General features: G+C 38.3%; 1 protein-coding gene across 4 annotated transcripts in view; it reads left to right on the forward strand.

The window, feature by feature from the left end:
• The window catches only part of mybpc2a (myosin binding protein Ca), a 95,062-nt gene that overhangs the window by 37,165 nt on the left and 39,225 nt on the right, over positions 1–18,672 (forward strand). For 2 of the 4 annotated variants that reach the window (XM_024271787.2, XM_036213122.1), the window contains 7 exons: positions 1,563–1,637; positions 1,751–1,899; positions 4,968–5,085; positions 5,326–5,374; positions 17,296–17,352; positions 17,423–17,592; positions 17,825–17,957. In XM_024271787.2, the coding sequence (XP_024127555.1) occupies positions 1,563–1,637; positions 1,751–1,899; positions 4,968–5,085; positions 5,326–5,374; positions 17,296–17,352; positions 17,423–17,592; positions 17,825–17,957 (751 nt within the window). Of the gene's footprint in view, positions 1–1,437; positions 1,638–1,750; positions 1,900–4,967; positions 5,086–5,325; positions 5,375–17,295; positions 17,353–17,422; positions 17,593–17,824; positions 17,958–18,672 lie in introns of those variants that run through there. The other 2 variants (XM_024271785.2, XM_024271786.2) reach the window with 1 other exon arrangement.

The following is an 18,672-nucleotide window of genomic DNA, read 5'->3' on the forward strand; positions in this document are numbered from 1 at the left end:
AACTAGATATATATCCATCCATCCATCTTCTCCCGGTTCATCCAGGACCGGGTTGTGGGGGCATACGTCTAAGCGTCTAAGCGGGGTCTAAGCATGTCACTCCTGCATTAATGCTAGTGTGAAAGCTGAATTTGGCCGCTGAAGATGCTTAACTTGATAGGTTAAATCACTGAAGCTGATAGCTAGCTAAAATATTAGCTAAATGCCAAATTAGCCTGAAAACCTTTTAGCCCAAAAAAAATTACTTAGCCCAAAAAGCTAGCATGTTGCTGAAAAATTAGCCAAACTTCAAAGTGTTCTTAAACACTGAATAAAAGCCTTAACAAGCCAAAACAGCTAGCATGTAGCTTAAATGTTAGCTAAACTCCAAAAAAGCCTAAAAAACTTAAAAAGAAAATCCTAAATTAGCCCAAACAGCTAGCATGTAGCTTAAATGTTAGCTAAACTCCAAAACAAACACAAAAACTTAAAAAAAGCCTAAATTAGCCCAAACTGCTAACATGTAGCTGAAACAGCTAAACTTGAAAACGTCCTGAAAAAAAAACAATAAAAAAAGCCTAAATTAGCCAAAACAGCTAGCATACAGTTGAAATGTTAGCTAAACTCCAAAACAAACACAAAAACTTAAAAAGAAAATCCTAAATTAGCCCAAACAGCTAGCAAGTAACTGAAATGTTAGCTGAACTCCAAAACATACACGAAAACTTAAAAAGAAAAGCCTAAATTAGCCCAAACTGCTAACATGTAGCTGAAACAGCTAAACTCGAAAACGGCCCTAAAAAAAAAAACAATAAAAAAAAGCAAAATTAGCCAAAACAGCTAGCATGAAGCTGAAATGTTAGCTAAACTCTAAAATAGCCTAAAACAAATCTTAGTAAATGCCAAAATAGTCCAAAAAGCTAGCATAATGCCAATATTGAAAACTTTAAAACCGTAACTTTTTAACATAGTTATGAATAATAAAAATGCAGGAATATTATTCCAGAATAAATCAACTTAAACCTTAAATAACTTTCAATATTTTGTTTTCCATAAAAATATATTTTTTCAAAATGGTAGAATTTAGAAATAAGAAGTAAGAAATAACATTGGGCCATTAATAACAATAAAATAAAATAAAATGATCTGGAGGGCCGGATCCGGCCCCTGGGCCTTGACTTTGACACATTTGCTGTAAGCGTATCGACTGACAAGCAAACACCTCTCAAAGGTTACATCCATTTACCTGAAAAAGAAACAAGTAAGCAGATAAAGTAGCAGCTACTTTTAAGATATGACAGTACCTGCTGGCAGAATGTGGCAGACTCGACCCTAATGTGACGTTTGCAGAGTTCTCCTCGTGGACCGGTCGGATGCAGAGAGTGCCGCCATCGCCCACAGATTCACAAAGTGTAACAGAGGTGTAGTCTCAGATCAAAACAACAGAGAATCCCATCCTCACATCTTTTTAATGAATTTCCAGAAGCAGATTTTTAAGGGTTTGCTTGGTCCTTTTGTCTCATGTCCCCGTGTCTCCATCTCTCTGAAGTGTTATGATTCGCCCTGTGTCATCCACTCTGCAGATGAAGCACCAGGAGAAAACCCAGAGGCGACCGGTCTGTTCGTGCTGAGGCCAGAAAGTGTCACCGCCACCAAAGGTATGGAGAACGAGCGGCCATCAAACGCTTGAGTTAAACGCTCCATGTCAGGGGTGGACGTGGACGGAGCGTGGCCTCCAATGAATCCAGCCTCTCGTCTCTGGTAACGGCAGGGAAGGACATCACGTTTGTGGCCAAAGTGGACTCCTCCAGCCTGACCAGGAAGCCGGCCATGAAGTGGCTGAAGGGGAAGTGGTTGGACCTGATCAGCAAAGCTGGGAAACACCTGCAGTTCAAGGAGACTTATGACAGGAACACCAAGGTACAAGATCTGCGGGTTTGGGCTGGAAGGAGTTTACTTAAACATACTAATATAAACATAATGATATTTATTTGGAAATAACATTTAAATTTAATGTGGAGAAAATGTACCCCTCTTCTATAAGCCCCTCCCACAACTTGAATTGGCTGTATGGGCACTTCTATTGGACCATAAGGTCAAGTTGCTCCCATAAGAGCTCAATGGGTTTATATCTGGTGGTTGCACTGGCCACTCAATTCCAGATTAATCTGTTTGACGTCTGTGTTTTTCTTGCCCATATTCACCTTTTTCTATGTCTCAGTTATGACTTTCTCTTTGACACTCTGCCCTGAAGATTCGCATCCTGAATTGAGACTGACGTACTATTTACTGAAGCTAAAGACCTGTACTTATGTTTTACTACTCTAGTTAGAGCCTGTTTGTGCTGTTCTCTAAAGAGACTAGTACATACAGTTGAATGAAATCATCAGTTTCTTGGCAATTTCTCACAAAAAAGGCCTTCTATTCTATGAACAATAGAACTGTTGAGTTTCACATGTAGATGTTGACACTGGAGTTTTATGAGTACTCTTTACTGAAGCTGCCAATTGAGGACCTATGAGGCGTCTATTTCTGAGTCAAACTAGAGACTTTAATCTGCTTGTTTTCTAGTTTAGTTGTACAGCTGGGTCTCCTAATTCTTTTTCTACTCTGGTTAGAGCCTGTTTGTGCTGTTCTCTAAAGAGAGGAGTACACACCATTGAAGGAGATTCTCAGTTTCTTGGCAATTTCTTACATGAAATGGCCTTTATATCTACAAACAACAATAGTTGAGGTTCACATGTAGATGTTGACTCTGGCGTTTTACAGGTAATATTTAATGAAGGTGCCAGTTGAGGACCTATGTGACGTCTAATTCTCAGTCAAACTAGAGCCTTTAACATACTAATTTGCTGTTCTCTAAAGAGAGTAGTACACACAGTTGAAAGAAATTCTCAGTTTCTGGGCAATTTCTTACATGGAATAGCCTTTATTTCTACAAGCAACAATAGACCTGTTGAGTTTCACATGTAGATGTTGACACTGACGTTTTACGAGTACTCTTTACCGAAGCTCCCAGTTGAGGACCTATGACGCATCTATTTCTCAGTCAAACTAGAGACTCTAATTTGCTTGTCTTCTGCCTTAGTTGTACAGCTGGGTCTCCCACTTCTTTTTTACTTTTGTTAGAGCCTGTTTGTGCTATTCTCTATAAAGTAGTACACACCGTTGAAGGAAATCTTCCCTTTTTTGGCAATTTCTTACATGGAAAAGTCTTCATGTCTATGAACAACAATAGAACTGTTGAGTTTCACATGTAGATTGTGACCCTGGTATCTTACGGGTACTATTTACTGAAGGTACCAGTTGAGGACCTATGAGACGTCTATTTCTCAAAATAGAGACTCTAATGTACTTATCTTTGTGCTCAGTAGTGTAGAAAAGCCTTTAGCTTCTTTTTGTACTCTGGTTAGAGCCTGTTTGTGCTGTTCTCTAAAGAGAGTAGTACACACTGGTGAAAGAAAGATTCAGATTCTTTGCAATTTCTTACATAGAATAGCCTTCATTTCTTCTAACAACAAGAGTTTCACTTGTACCTTCACACTGGTGTTTTATAGATACTATTCACTGGAGCTGCCAGTTGAGGACCTATGTTCTCAGAAAGCGTCTATTTCTCAGTCAGACCGGAAACTAATGTGCTTATCTTCTAGCTTAGTTGTACAGCGGGACCTCCTACGTTTTCTACTCTGGTTAGAGCCTGTTTGTGCTGTTCTCTAAAGAGAGTGGTACACACCGTTGAAGGAAATCTTCAGTTTTCTTGGAAATTTCTTGATTGGAATAGCCTTCATTTCTAATAACAACAACAGAACTGTTGAGTTTCACATTAAAGTTCTTTTTTTCTGGACATTTTGAGTGTTTAATCGACCCTAAAAATGCGATGCTCCAGATACTCAAAGGAGGGTCAGTTTTATAGCTTCTTTAACCAGCGAAACAGTTTTCAGCTGTGTCAACATGATCGCACGAGTGTTTCGTAATCATCCGTTAGTCTTCTGACACAACGAACAAACAGAATTAGATCACTGGAGTGAGAGTTGGTGGAATGTAGATAACGGACCAAAAACTAGACATTTGCAACTAGAAGAGTCCTTTTTAAAATCATTTCTAAAAAGTTTTATTTATTGAAAAATTTGTGCTTTACTTTCAAAAATAAGAAAATTTTGTAAGTGACTTTTGAACGGTAGTGTATACATATTTTAAATATTTTAATACGCTGAGGACATTTGCAAAGCAAACAATTCAAAACTACAAATCTGTCACACTAATATTAAGTCATAAATGATCAAAAATGGGAAAAAAACAGATTTGGATCAGGAAAAAAATGGATTATTTCTGTTGAATCTATCTCTAAAGAATAATAAACCCATTTTTTTGCAGTTAGTGTTTTAGATGAGTTAAAGTTTTACTTTAGAGATTCAGCTTTAAGGTTTAACTGCTGTAAATGTGAGCATTTTGTTGCATTTAGCTTATAGGTTTGAATGTTTATTAGACTTTTACCAAATTTATTTAAGAAAAAACAGCAAAAACAGAAACTTAATGTTCGTTCTTACATAAAACACATTAATAAAATAATTTATGATGAGGTTTCCTCATATTTTCTGTGCATGTTCGTCATATTTGCATTATTTTCAAGGATCGGACACAGCGGAGCTAAAACTCAGCAGCTGTTAAATAATCAGCTTTTGTTTCACAACAGTTGCGGCGTGTGAAGGATCGCGTGTAACTGTCACTGTCTGTCAGCTCCAAAATGATGCAGATAATCATCTGCATCTGCAAGGCTGCAGTTTGTTTTCCCGTTAGTGTCGCGGACATCACAGCCTCGTCGTCGAGCCATGAAATACGTCCAAATAAAGCAGACACTCTTCGCGATTAGCATAAAACGAACCAGACTTTGAGGAAGGTGTCGCCACGGCGAGTGAATGTGCCGCTGAGCACGTATACCGCATATCCGCGCGGCTCTTTTAATTCTTATCACCCCCTCTCTCTGTCAGATCTACACTTACGAGATGAGCATCATCAAAGTGGTGGATGGAGACGCAGGTGGCTACCGCTGCGAGGTCACCTCCAAAGACAAGTGCGACAGCTGCGCATTCGAAGTCTCCGTGCAGGGTGGGTCTGCAGACAGACACTTAATCACATTATTGTCATCTTCCATTCAGCATGTCCACCATTACTATGTAACTGACTCTGTCAGCCAATAACTCAGTGAGTGTGATACACATTAGGTCCTATCATTTAGTGGCCTCGCGAGGTCATCAGTCCATTATTCGTGTGCTGCTCCGGCCCGCTGTGTGATGAATTAACCCCGCCGCGCTCTCACCAGCCTCTCTCTTCCTGTCTGCTCCTCAGCTGCACAAGAGGATCAGCAGGACAACATCTTGGAGGCTTTTAAGCGATCGTAAGTGTCAGAGCTGGCGAGGGTCTGCTCAACATGTCACCCGTCACCGTGTCTCCCCATATGCTCCTCTGTAGATCGCTGCCTCCGGGCATCTGTCATTCTCGCCGAGCGTCTCTGCCCATGTGTCTGTCAATCCCTCACTGTTAGCAGACTTTGTTCCAGCAAGTCACTCAGTCAGTCTATCATCTCTCTCTTACTGTCACGTCTCAATGCGTCTGCTGCCTGCATCTGGAGGAGCGTCGCGTAACAACCACCTCATGTCTCAGCTACAGTCTACTCGGAGGCCTTTGCTTCTTCGCGGGATGCAACAGTTTCCCTGCTGACTTGAAGAATCGGCTTTTACTGTACTTAGGCTCCATATTTAGAAACGACACTCAAAAATAATGTTTCCTTTATTGTTTTGAGCTCTGTTAGATAGAACGGCTCAGACAGGTTCTCAGTAGGGATGACCCGATCCGATCACAAATGAGGTCCCAGATATTTCATTTATTCTTATTATAATCAGCGCTTTATATTTCAATCTTATTCCAGATAATTACTCAACTAGAGCAGATCACAAAATGTCACTGACATGAAATGAAGCAGAATACAGCTGCAGTTTAAACAGGAGGCTAACAAAACAATCCTGTCAAGCTAGCTAGATGTTCGCAGATTCAGACTTCCAGGATCAATAACTTAAAAACACTTTAAACTGACAGTAAGTCTCTCTATTGGTTTGTCCCAACACAAACAACAACCTCTAAAAGCATTTCAACAGTTTTTGTCTGTGTTTAATGTTAAGCTCTTTGTGCCGTGGAGCAGAAGCTAACTGTGCTAAGCTAAGTGCTAGCTCCGTGATTTACCCCCTTAGGACCCGAGCTGTCCTTTGACATGGCTGTTTTATTTATCTGACAGAGAAATAACAGTTAAGAAAATTAACTACTGTGGTAATAAAGCCAAAAATGTGATTTCTTAAGACACGTGTCAAAGTTAAGGCCCGGGGGCCGGATGTGGCCCTCCGGGCAATTCTATCCGGCCCTCCGGATCATTTTATTTTATTGGTATTAATGGCCAAATGTTATGTCACACTCATTTCTAACTTGTATAATTTTGATAATAAAACTTTTTATGAAGAGTAAAAATATTGAAAGTTATTTGATATTTAAGTTGATTTATTCTGGAATAATATTCTTGTCTGTTTTTATTAAAAATTATGGTAAAAACTTACAGTTTTAAAGTTTTAAAAATTGGCATTATGCTAGCTTTTTGGACCACTTTGGTTTACTAAGATTTTTTAGGCTATTATGAAGTTTAGCTAATATTTCAGCTACATGCTAGCTGTTTTGGCTAATTTAGGCCTTTTTAAAAGTTTTTTTTTAGGCTAATTTTCATTTAGCTGATATTTTAATTTGCTATTAGCTTGAGAGTTTTCAGCTACCAACTTCAGCATCTTTAGCTATCAGCAGTAGCATCTTCAGCAGCCAAATTCAGCTTACAGCATTCAGTATTGCTGCAGTTAATGCTAAATATCTAGTTCACAATTATGTTAAAAAGTTTTTAAAAAATTGTTTTAAAGTGTTTATTAAATGTTTTTATCGTGTTCGGCCTGTGACCTAAGGTGTGTTTAGGAGCTCAAAAAAAATTTACATAATCTTAAAAAAAAATAATAATAAAAAAAAAACATTAATAAAGGGTTCTAAAGATATCAGTTGATCATGAACACTCATCATTAAATTCCTGCTAAAACAAAGTTATCCTTTATTTTTACAGGAATCATACTTTGTTAAAAATGTTCAAAAAAATGTTCTCTAAATATATTAAAGCTAAAGTCACTAAACTTTCTCACATGACTAATTATCACTTATATAACAAGAAAATTTTATTTTTTCCTATTTTATATTTGCTCTTTTTTTACTTGTTTATTAAATCTATTTCACACAAATCTATTCATTTAACTTGTTCATGTTTTAAATGTGTCACAAAAGTATCAGATCGGGACTCGGAATCAGCAAATACACAAAATGGAATGACTCGGGATCGGATCGGGCACAAAGGAACCTCACTCTGCTTACTTACAGAGTGCAGATACGAGGGGGAGGCAGAGCGCAGGAGGGGGGCGGCTGTGATAAATCAAAACTGAGATGTTGGGTGTAATTGAAATATGCTGCTGGAGAGATAATGTGCGAGTGTGGTAAACACATCATCTTTTGGAGGGCATGCGGCTCAGCCTCCACAAGTTAACTCTGAGGATCCTGTTTCGAATAAGACACGCATGTGTGTGTTTGTTCTAACAAGGGCGGCCGCCTCACACACATGAAGTTTGACTGCTTTTTTCATGAATACTAAACATGTGAGGCCCTGGCGTGTTTGCAGAGAGTGACAGAGAGAAAAATGAGCCCTGAAGTTAAGGGACGACGTGTTGTCACACCACCGAGACGGGAAAAGATGCACAAATATTTCTGCAGCGTTTCACGCTCAGGCGGGCACAGCATTTTTCTACAAACTTATATAGAAAAAGATCTAAAGGACTGAAAAAATTAAAAGTCCATAAGGAGGTGCCAGTATCCCCTGATAATGAATTAATCACGTCAGAAATCCCAATATTACACCTGAACATGGCGGCAGTAGCTTCATAATGTGGGACTTGACAGACCTGTGAAGATAACTTGTGTTCAGAAAGTTTTCTGGAGGTCGGCATCAATAAGAACGTGGAGAACACATGACAGAACTGTGGAAGTTCTGGAGCAGCACAGCCAGAGTCTGGGACCAACTCCCAACAGAGCATCTGCTGAGAGACTAGAAATGGCTGTGCACTGACGGTCGGCCAGGAATAATGGGAGAATCCTCCGCAGAGAAGGTGTGAGGATCTTCCCCTGAGGACTTCACGCTTAAGTCCTTCCTGTGAAAACATCCCTAAAGAACAATCTCCATTAACGTGACACATTTAGAGTTTGCCTGTGGATTTGGTCTTAAAATAGCTTCGCTGTTATCATTTCAGCATATGTAAACTTATATGTGTGTAAAGAAATGTTTTATTAAAATTTAAACACAACTGAGTATTAAGCTTCAACAGGCTAACGTTTTTGGCTAATTTGTTATCTACGGAGGGTTTTTTAATGCTAATTTAGAGCTTCCTTTAGCAACATGCTAACATTTTTGGCTAATTTGTTATCTACGGAGGGTTTTTTAATGCTAATTTAGAGTTTTCTTTCGCAACATGCTAACGTTTTTGGCTAATTTGTTATCTATTGAGGTTTTTTTAATGTTCATTTGGAGTTTTCTTTAGCAACATAGTAACATTTTTCACTAATTTGTTATCTACTAAGATTTTTTTCATGCTTATTTGGAGTTTTATTTAGCCACATGCTAACGTTTTTGACTAATTTAGTTTACTGACAAATTTGATGCAATTTTGAGTTCAGCTAGTATTTAAGCAATGTTTTGGCTTTTGGGCTAATTTGGATTCTAATGAGGTCTTTTCTTGCTAATTTAGAGTTCAGCTAATATTTTAGCAACATGCTAACGTTTTTGGCTAATTTGTTATCTACTGAGGTTCTTATAGACTAATTTAGAGCAATATCAGTAATGTCTGATAGACAGACTCTGTTTGAATGAATGATCTTCTTCCATCAACAGCTCTGCTGCACATGCACTAAACCCTCATCTGTTCCTAGTGTCTAGTTCAGGTTCTGGAGAAGAGAAGATGGTATCTTCACATTGACTGCAGTCAAATGAGCCGCCGTTCACATTTCTGTGGTCAAATCAGCATCACTGGATTTTTGGTGTGAGTTTCATCCAATACTTACGGTAGCAGGACTGAGAACGCTGGAAAATCTCCACCAGACTCCACGGAGCTTCTTGATGTGACCACGGAAATGTGAACGGCGGCTCATTTGACCGCAGTTGGAAAGGATTGTAAATCAATGAAAGAGCATTTTGATGTTAGCTTTGATTATTTTATCAAGAACTCTGAGAAACCAATGATTGAATGTATTGATCACAGTCAATAAACATTGGAGAATTAGCTAAAAGAGTCTTTGGTGAACTGGAAGGAGAAAGAATCAGGATTTTGGAGGAAGTTCTGTCCATGAAGATCTTCACTTCCTCGTCCCAGCTGACATCTGGATCAGAACCATACGGCTGGACATTACCCACATTGATGGACATTTTTATGAAGCAGCGGAGAAGATTTATGCTAGCGAGACACAGAGCTATCATAGTCAGACAGGGGAGGGGGCAGGGGCGGAGCTCCAAAAGCCACGCCCCCTCAGAGGAGATTTTGGAAACAGAGGCTTCAGATAAGCATGAAAAATGACTTTTTATGACATTTAGGTTCTGGGATTTTGGTTAAAAACTTCATAATCTTAATTAAAACACTACTAGGAACATGTTTTTAAATAAAACAAAATTATCATAGAGGTTCTTAAAAACACTCCAATGAAAATTGTGCTTTTAACATTTTTCTTAGGATGGAGGACATATATTAAGAAAATTAAGTTCAAAATTGCATTTGAGTATTTATTTATTCCAATCATAGTAAATAGTGTGTACTTGTTTAGCGCTTTTCTACCTTCTTCGAATATCCGACAGTCCCATTCACTCATTGATGGCGACTGGTGCCAACCGTCCACCAGAGACAAAGTGGGTTCAGTGTCTTCCCAAAGGACACTTCGACACATCAGTGGGCAAGGCAGGAATCAAACCTGAAACTTTACGATCAGAGGTCGACCGCTCCACCACAACACTACGGCCGCCTGATGGTGAATCAGGAGCAGACAAAAAAAAGGCGTTTGAAGAAGTTCGTAGTTGTTGTCCATTCCAATGCATCCACTTTTGATAAATACATCCATGAACGACTTTGTTTTCCTCGTCCGAGTTAGCATCTGGATCCAAACTGGACGGCTAGTTCGCTCTGAAATCGCTCGCCAGGGTGTGAGAGGTTGTAAGCTAGCGGAGAGAGAATGTAAACAGAGGGATTAGTCCCGCCCACAACTCGGAGACAAATTTCTGAATCTAAATCTATGTCCTAGAAAACAGAATAATCATAATCAAAGACCGCTGGAAATGATTTGAAAATGACTAAGAAATCATTTTCTATCCACGTCTAACCAGAGGCAAACTGGAAGGGCTTAGCCCCGCCCCCGTGACCCTAAAGGACAGAAAACTGGCGTAGGAACCGGACGGATGGATTATCTGTACAGTTTGTTTTATATCTAAAAAAAGCTCCTGGTTTTGCGCCTCAGGCATGAGGGGAGTTTCTCCTTCATCATCTGGCCTCCTCTGTGTCTGGTTGGCTGACTGAGAGGGCTTCAAAGGAAACCCATCCTGCAGAATGTATACTGCAGGCTGACACTGCACTCTGGGAGGGTTTGACAGCATTTCACAAGCACTCACAGCCCGCATTCGTATGATTCCACTTTAACTTTATTCTTGGCGAGTAAATGTGTACACCCATTTAAGTATTAATGTCAAGATAATGTTTCAGAGCTGGAAGACAAAATAATGAGCCCAGACTTCTGCCTGTGATGCTCCACAAACTGCAGCTCAAAGCTCTTGTTTTCATGTAGATCAGGGGGGCCAAACTCAGTCATACAGGGGGCCAAAATCCAAAACACAACTGAGGTCGTGGGCCGAACAGAAAAAACACTGAACATTCTAAGGCTACATTTTAAAAATTTAACATAATTATGAACTAGATATATAGCATTACCCACGATAATGCTAGTGTGAATGCTGTAAGATGAATTTGGCTGCTGAAGATGCTAGTGATGAAAGCCGAAGATGCTAATAATTGATAGCTAAAAACGCTGAAGCTAAAAGCCAAAAACGCTGAAGCTGACAGCCAGCTAAAATATTAGCTAAATTCCAAATTAGCCTAAATACTAAAAATAAATAAATACATAAATACAGAAAGAAAACTTAGGTTAGGTTAGCCAAAACAGCTAGCATGTAGCTGAAATAATAGCTAAAGTCCAAAACAGCCTAAAAAACAGAAAAAGCCAAAATTAGCTAAAAGAGCTAGCATGTGGCTAAAATATTAGCTAAACTATGAATCAGCCTAAAAAACAACCAAAAGAAAAAAAGAAAATTAGCCAAAACAGCTAGCATGTAGGTGAAATGTTAGCTAAACTAAAAAAAAGCCTTAAAAACAAACAAAAAAAAACGTAAATTAGGCAAAACAGCTAGCATATTGCTGAAATGTTAGCTAAATTCCAGAATAGCCTAAAAAGTTGCAAGAACCTAAATTAGCCAAAGCAGCTAGTATGTAGCTGAAATGTTAGCTAAACTCCAAAAAAGCCTTTAAAACAAACAAAAAAACGTAAATTAGGCAAAGCAGCTAGCATGTAGCTGAAATGTTAGCTAAATTCCAAAACCGCCTAAAAACAAAAAAAATCTTAAATTAGCCAAAACAGCTAGCACGTAGCACATAGCTGATATATTAGCTAAACTCCAGAATAGCCTTAAAAGTTGAAAGAACCTAAATTAGCCACAACAGTTAGCATGTAGCTGAAATGTTAGCTAAACTCTAAAATAGCCACACAAAAAAAAATCTTAGTAAATGCCAAAATAGTCCAAAAACTAGCAGAATGCCAATTTTAAAAACTTTAAAACTATAACTTTTTGACATAATTATGATTAATATAAAGGCAGAAATATTATTCCAGAATAAATCAACTTAAGCCTTAAATAACTTTCAATATTTTACTCTCCATAAAAATATATATTTTTTCAAAAGTAAGAAATTAGCGCAGGATAACATCGGGTAATTAAAAACAATAAAATAAAATGATCTGGAGGGCCGGATCCGGCCCCCGGGCCTTGACTTTGTCACATGATGTAGATCATTTTCAGGGGCGGGGCCTGATTGATGCGCTGCATTGAATTTTTTTTGTAATCACTACATTTGTTTCCTGTCGCCTCACATTTTTCCCATAAGTTGTTTAGTCGTAGGAGTTTGTATTTTTCCTCTCCAGTCATCAAGTTTTCTCGTGAGCTTTTGTCCCGATTTCTCCACATCAGTGACTTTAGCTCAGTGTCGAGTAATGAAGATGCTGCGGACGGAGCGCACGCCGGCGAACGCGGCTCCATGCTCAGCCGACCATTTGACGGTTACGTGTGTTTTTGCGAGCAAGGACATTATGGCCCTGGGAGGTTTTACTCCCATCAGGATCTCAGGGAGACGCCGGATGGATGTTATCCTTGGATGAACTGTTCATCCATGGGATGAGCGTGATTACCCAGAATGACTTTGGGCACACTGGCATTCATCTCGGCCTCAGAGGAGCTCGGCGGAAGACACTTCAAAAAACATCCAGCGAAGAGCCTTTTCTGAACTCATTCATTGAAGAAAAATCTTGTATGTTATAATGAAACTGAATTTTCAAAACAAAAGTCTGGTTTATCTTCTGAGGTTTTTTCAGAGCGAGTTCACGTTTGTTTTAATCGTTTTAGGATTTATTTTCAAGATTTTAATTATAATTATGCTATTTTTATCCTAAAATTGTGCTGTCATACGATTAATATTTTATGCGATCAATTAATCATGACCAGTAATTAATTAATCTAATTAATCGATTTTAATCGCAAATTTCTAACCTAATAATTGCAGTTAAAAGCCTCATTTTTAGGCATTTTGTTTAAGTTTGTCATCAAAAAAATACAAAAAAAGGTGGCTTTACACTGCGGAGGAACTGAACTATTTAGACTTTTTTAAAATAAACTTTTGCTTCATAATCTGGACGAAAACAAGCACTAAGAGGTGAACCTTTCCTCTAAAATAATACTTTTTTTTAACTTCTCATGAGAATCACCTTTCTCGAAAAGGAGCTCGAGCAGAGGTTCGTAAACGTAAAAAACTATAAAAAAATATTGATATTTTCTGAAATGAGCGCAATATGAGCGGGATAAAATGCTCCTCCAGGTGTGCAGAACATACAATGTCAAAATGAGATTAGTGCGATAAAGAAATACATAAAAATAACTCGATAATATGTCAAATTAATTAATCGTGATATTTGAAGCCGTAACCAAAATAAGAGTTTCTGCAAAGTGACAGGAGTTCACTCGAAGTTCGTCTCTGATTTGTGGGCGGGACTTCTCCCTGTTGCTGAGAGTTCTCTGTTTACAGATGCCAACTCGGATGAGGAAAACAAAGACGTACTTTTGTCTTTGTTGATGCATCAGAATGGAGTGGAACAGGGAGTCTGTGGCCCGCACAAATAAGCTCTTTTATAAACGTTTGCCCCCAATTAAAAAAAATGTGAATGAATAAATACCAAGAAATGCAAATTTGAGCCTAATTTTCTTAATATTTGTCTTCCGTCATGAGAAAAATTCATCAATAAATGTTAAAAACTAGGACTGCCACGATTAGTCGACTAATCGACTATTTCAATAGTCGACGATTAATTTAATGGTTGATTAGTTGTTACTTTATATTATATGGAGTCACAGTGTAGTAAAGCTTAAAGTTATGATAGCTTTATGCTAGCTTTTTGGAATATCTTGGCATTTTTTAAGTTTTTTTTAGGAGTTTAGCTAATACTTCAGCTACATGCTAGCTGTTTTGGCTAATTTAGCTTTTTTTCCAGTTTTTTAGGCTATTTTGGAGTTTAGCTAATATTTCAGTAGCATGCTAGCTATTTTGGTTAATTTGGGATTTTTTTTTTTTTTTTTTTTCGAGTTTAGCTAATATATCAGCAGCATGCTAGCTGTTTTGGCTAATTTAGGCTATTTTTGCTTTTTTAGACTATTTTGGAGTTTAGCTAATATATCAGCAGCATGCTAGCTATTTTGGTTAATTGGGGCCTTTTTTTGTTTTTTAGACTTTTTTGGAGTTTAGCTAATACTTCAGCTACATGCTAGCTGTTTTGGCTAATTTTGTTTTTTTCCCAGTTTTTTAGGCTATTTTCGCGTTTAGCTAATATTTCAGCAGCATGCTAGCTTTTGGCTAATTTAGGCTATTTTTGCTTTTTTAGACTATTTTGGAGTTAAGCTAATATTTTAGCTACATGCTAGCTGTTTTGGCCCACTTAGGCTTTTATCAGCTTTTTTAGGCTAATTTGACATTTAACTAGTATTTTAGCTGGTTATCAGCTTTAGCGATTTTAGCTATTAGCTTCAGCGTTTTCAGCTATCAACTACAGCATTTTAGCCATCAATTTCAGCATCTTCCAAATTCAGCTTACAGCATTCACATTAGCATTATCACAAGTAAAGCTGATTATATATTTTTTATTTAGTTCAAAGCTAATGATGGTTAAGTGCTTTACATCCAGTTAGCGCATCACCCGATTAGTCAACTAATCAGAAAAAATAATCGGTTATTAGTCGACTATTAAAATATTCGTTTGGGGCAGCTCTATTAAAAACACTATTTTTTTTGGAGGAGGAGTTGAATAAGAGCAAAATGTTCAATCCTGCATTCAAACAAGCTGCTGTTTATGTCCTGATCAGGCCGGCGCCCCGTTCAGACACTGCGGGATTCTGGATATTTAGCTGTCATTATTTACGTCTCACCCCTGAATGCCTCTGCAGTCCCTTCCCAGTTAGTTGATCATCTCATTCGATCATTGCCTCTTAGAGTTATTGAGATCTTTTATTTGAACCGCTGCAGCCAAAATGAATTAATGACTCCAAGCGCCTAAGTGGGTCTGTCTGAGAATAATTACAAAAGCTACAGTCATAAAACTTTATTTCCTCATTTAAATATCTTCATAACAAAGCATCTGCCCGCATTTCGTAGTAAAACGCTGTTTTTTCCTCCGTTTACAGTGTTTGATGATCTCCGTGTTCGTTCCTGTCATGTCTGGTGTGTTCGTGTTACTCGTCTGTCGCTTGAATTTAGGGCATGACGATAGCATGTCGTCCTCGTCAGACGCTCTTCTCACTCATCCTATTTTTGTCAGAACACAAGATGAAAGAAGGGTAAGCCGACCCAGACGCAGACTTTTACCTCGCTCTGCTCCTACTGTCTGTGTTTGGAGGGAACGTGCTGCACTGCAGGGGTCCCCAAACACTTCCTGGGAGGCCCACGTTACTGTTTTCTTCTCTGATGGACTCGGTTTGTAGGCTAACAGAACAGGTGTCTGAAGCCAGACATAGACAATCATTAGTAACCCTTTCTGGGGAAGTCAGAAAAAGAATATTAACTCCTTTTAATGAAAACACACGAGTAGAAGTTTGGAATAAACGTTTGATGCAGGTCTTGATCTCATGGTAAGACTGAGGAAAATTTGGAGTTAAGCTAATGTTTTAGCATTATGCTAGCTGTTTTGTCAAAATTCGTTTTTTAGGGAAATTTAAAGTAAAGCTAATAGTTTAGCATTATGTTAGCCGCTTTTTTCAAATTAGACTTTTTTTTAAGTTCTTTAGGAAAATTACGAATTGAGCTAAATCATTAGCAACATCCTAGATTTTTTTGGTCAAAATTAGACTTTTTTTTTAAAAGGTTTTTTGTGCTAATTTCAAGTTTAGCTAATACTTTAAAAATGTGCTAGCTTTTTTGTCAACATTAGACTTTTTAAGTTCTTTAGGAAAATGTGGAGTTTAGCTAATGTGATAGCATTATGCTATCTGTTTTGTCAAAATTATTTTTTTAAAGTTCTTTAGGCAAATATGGAGTTTAGCTAATATTTTAGTATTATGCTAGCTGTTCTGTCAACATTAGAGCTTAAGTTCTTTAGGGAAATTTGGAGATTAGATAATAGTTTAGCACCACGCTAGCTTTTTTGTCAAAAATTTAAGCAAATTTGGAGGTAAGCTAATTTCTTAGCATTATGCTAGCTGTTTTGTCAAAATTATATATTTTTTTAAAGTTCTTTAGGAAAATTTGGAGTTTAGCTAATATTTTAGCAACATCTTAGCTTTTTTGTCAAAATTAGACTTCTTTTTAAAGTTCTATGTGCTAATTTTAAGTTTAGCTAATACTTTAAAAATGTGCTAGCTGTTTTTTCAAAATTAGTTTTTTAAAGTTCTTTAGGACAATTCGGAGTCCAGCTAATATTTTAGCACTATGCTATTTTTTTTTTTTTGTCAACTTTAGACTTTTTAAAAGTTCTTTAGGAAAATTGGTGTTAACCTAAATCATTAGTAACATCCTATCTTTTTTGTCAACATTAGACTTTAAGCTATTTTGGAAAATTTGGAGATCAGCTAATATTTTAGCAACATGCTAGCTTTTTTTTTTATTAAATTAGACTTTATTTTAAAGTTCTTTAAGCAAATCTGGAGTTTAGATAATATTTTAGCATTATTCTAGCTGTTTTGTCAAATTACTTTTTCTGTTTCTAGAGATTGTTCATCTGTATGTAAAAGTGACTAGAAAAATGACACATTCGGATCAGATTTTAATCTAATTTTTTAATTTTTTTTAATTTGGCTATGCCATTTTTAGTAGTGGTGTGTATGTACAAGAGTCTGGCGATATGATATGTATGTATCTCCCAATACGATGCATATTTTGATATATCAAAAGTTTCTACATGAACAATTTTTCACGTTTCAATACCAGTCTTAAGTAAACACAAAGTAGTAAATGTCTATAACAACAAAACCAACAAGACTTACTGAACTTTTAAGACAAGCTGGTTTTCGCTAAATCATAATTAATTAATTAAATGTCTTTTTTGCATTTTAAATTGACACAAGTATTGCCAAACAAAATATCGCGATATTTTTCCTTACACCCCGAGTTTTTAGTAAACATTAAGCAGAAGGGTGGATTAAATGTTTGATGTGGGTCTCAATCGCATGTCCTGGCTGAGGGAAAAAAATTAATGAAACAATCATGAATCTCTGTTATCGTTCAGAGGGCCGGGCCACATGTGGAGGTGGGCCGGATGCGGCCCGCGGGCCGTACTTTGGGGACCTCTGCTGTACTTCATAAATGCCGACTCTCTTATGAAGAGATAATTAACATCTTCACTGTTTCTGACCTCCAGTGGGGATGCAGGGGAGGACGCCGGTGAGCTGGACTTCAGCGCCCTGCTGAAGAAAAGGTGAGCCCGTCTCCAGAAACACATCCTCCAAATCCGTCCGTCACTGTTTGATTCTGATTTCCCTTCCCAGAAAGGAGAAGAAACCCGAAGGGCCGAAGGAGGAAGTGGATGTGTGGGAGATTCTGAAGGCCGCCAAGCCCTGCGACTACGAGAAGATCGCCTTTCAGTACGGCATCACGGACCTGAGGGGCATGCTGAAGATGCTGAAGAAGATGAAGGGGGAACCCAAGAAGAGCGATGGTGAGCGGCAGAGGAGAGATATTACGAGCAGACTGAGCACGGGGGGGGGACAGCGGGGAGGAAACGAGACCCTTTTAATGCAGGAGGCTGTAAATACTCGCAGCGTTTTAAAGCCTTGAGGGAGAAGTTATGGAGCAGAGGGGGGGCGTTAGCTCGTGATTGCTGGCTCTTACGGGTTATTTTGCTATTGAAGCTGCAGTAGAATTATCCTAACTTGATGGTTTTTTGCCAGTTTTCCTGTCAAAGTTGGATCCGGCCTACTCTGTGGACCACGGAAGGAAGATCCAGCTCACAGTGGAACTGGCTGATCCCAACGCTCCCATCAAGTGGCTGAAAAACGGACAGGAAATCAAACCGTCAGCCAAGTGAGCCACCAGAGTTTGGATGTACAAAAACGATTGACCGAAGAAACAAAAACCACAGAACAAACCCGTTTGTGAGCTTCCTGTTTACCTGAATCAGAAATATTTTTTAGTTGATTTATAAACGGAGTAAGACATTCTCGATGTGCTGCACAAGGAAAGTGAAAATGGATTCATTCTAAAGATTTCAATATTATGTTATAATCAGTTTAGTCCAGATTTGACTGTTTTACAGTTATGACCGTCTTACTTTAAGTGACTTCAAAGGATTATTTGAAGTGAAAATTCGGTACAGAACAAGCAAAAGGCAACAGAAAAGATTAACGAGAAACCTCCAGGAGAACTAAACTACAGGGGGGGGGGTCATCTGTCATTAGTGGGTGTGGTTAAAGAGGGCGGGACGAGACGAACCCAAGCAAATATAAAAACAGTTAAGACAGAATAGTAAATGGTGTATACTTGTATAGCGCTTTACTACTTTCCCTGAACACTGTAATTCGGCACCACTCTACAATGAGAATTCAGGGAAATCTGATCCCGGACAAGCCCCCAATTTAAACACCACCCCTATCTAGGGGCTGGTAAAAGGATGTAACAAAGCGGGCAAAGCAGGAATTGAACCTACAATCTTCTGATCACAGGTGAACCGCTTTACCTTTGCACCACTCCACCTTTTAACAATGAGAGTTCAGGGATGTCGAGTCCCGGACGAGCCCCC

The sequence above is a fragment of the Oryzias melastigma genome, linkage group LG8 (genome assembly GCF_002922805.2).
Source record: "Oryzias melastigma strain HK-1 linkage group LG8, ASM292280v2, whole genome shotgun sequence".
Lineage (NCBI taxonomy): Eukaryota > Metazoa > Chordata > Actinopteri > Beloniformes > Adrianichthyidae > Oryzias > Oryzias melastigma.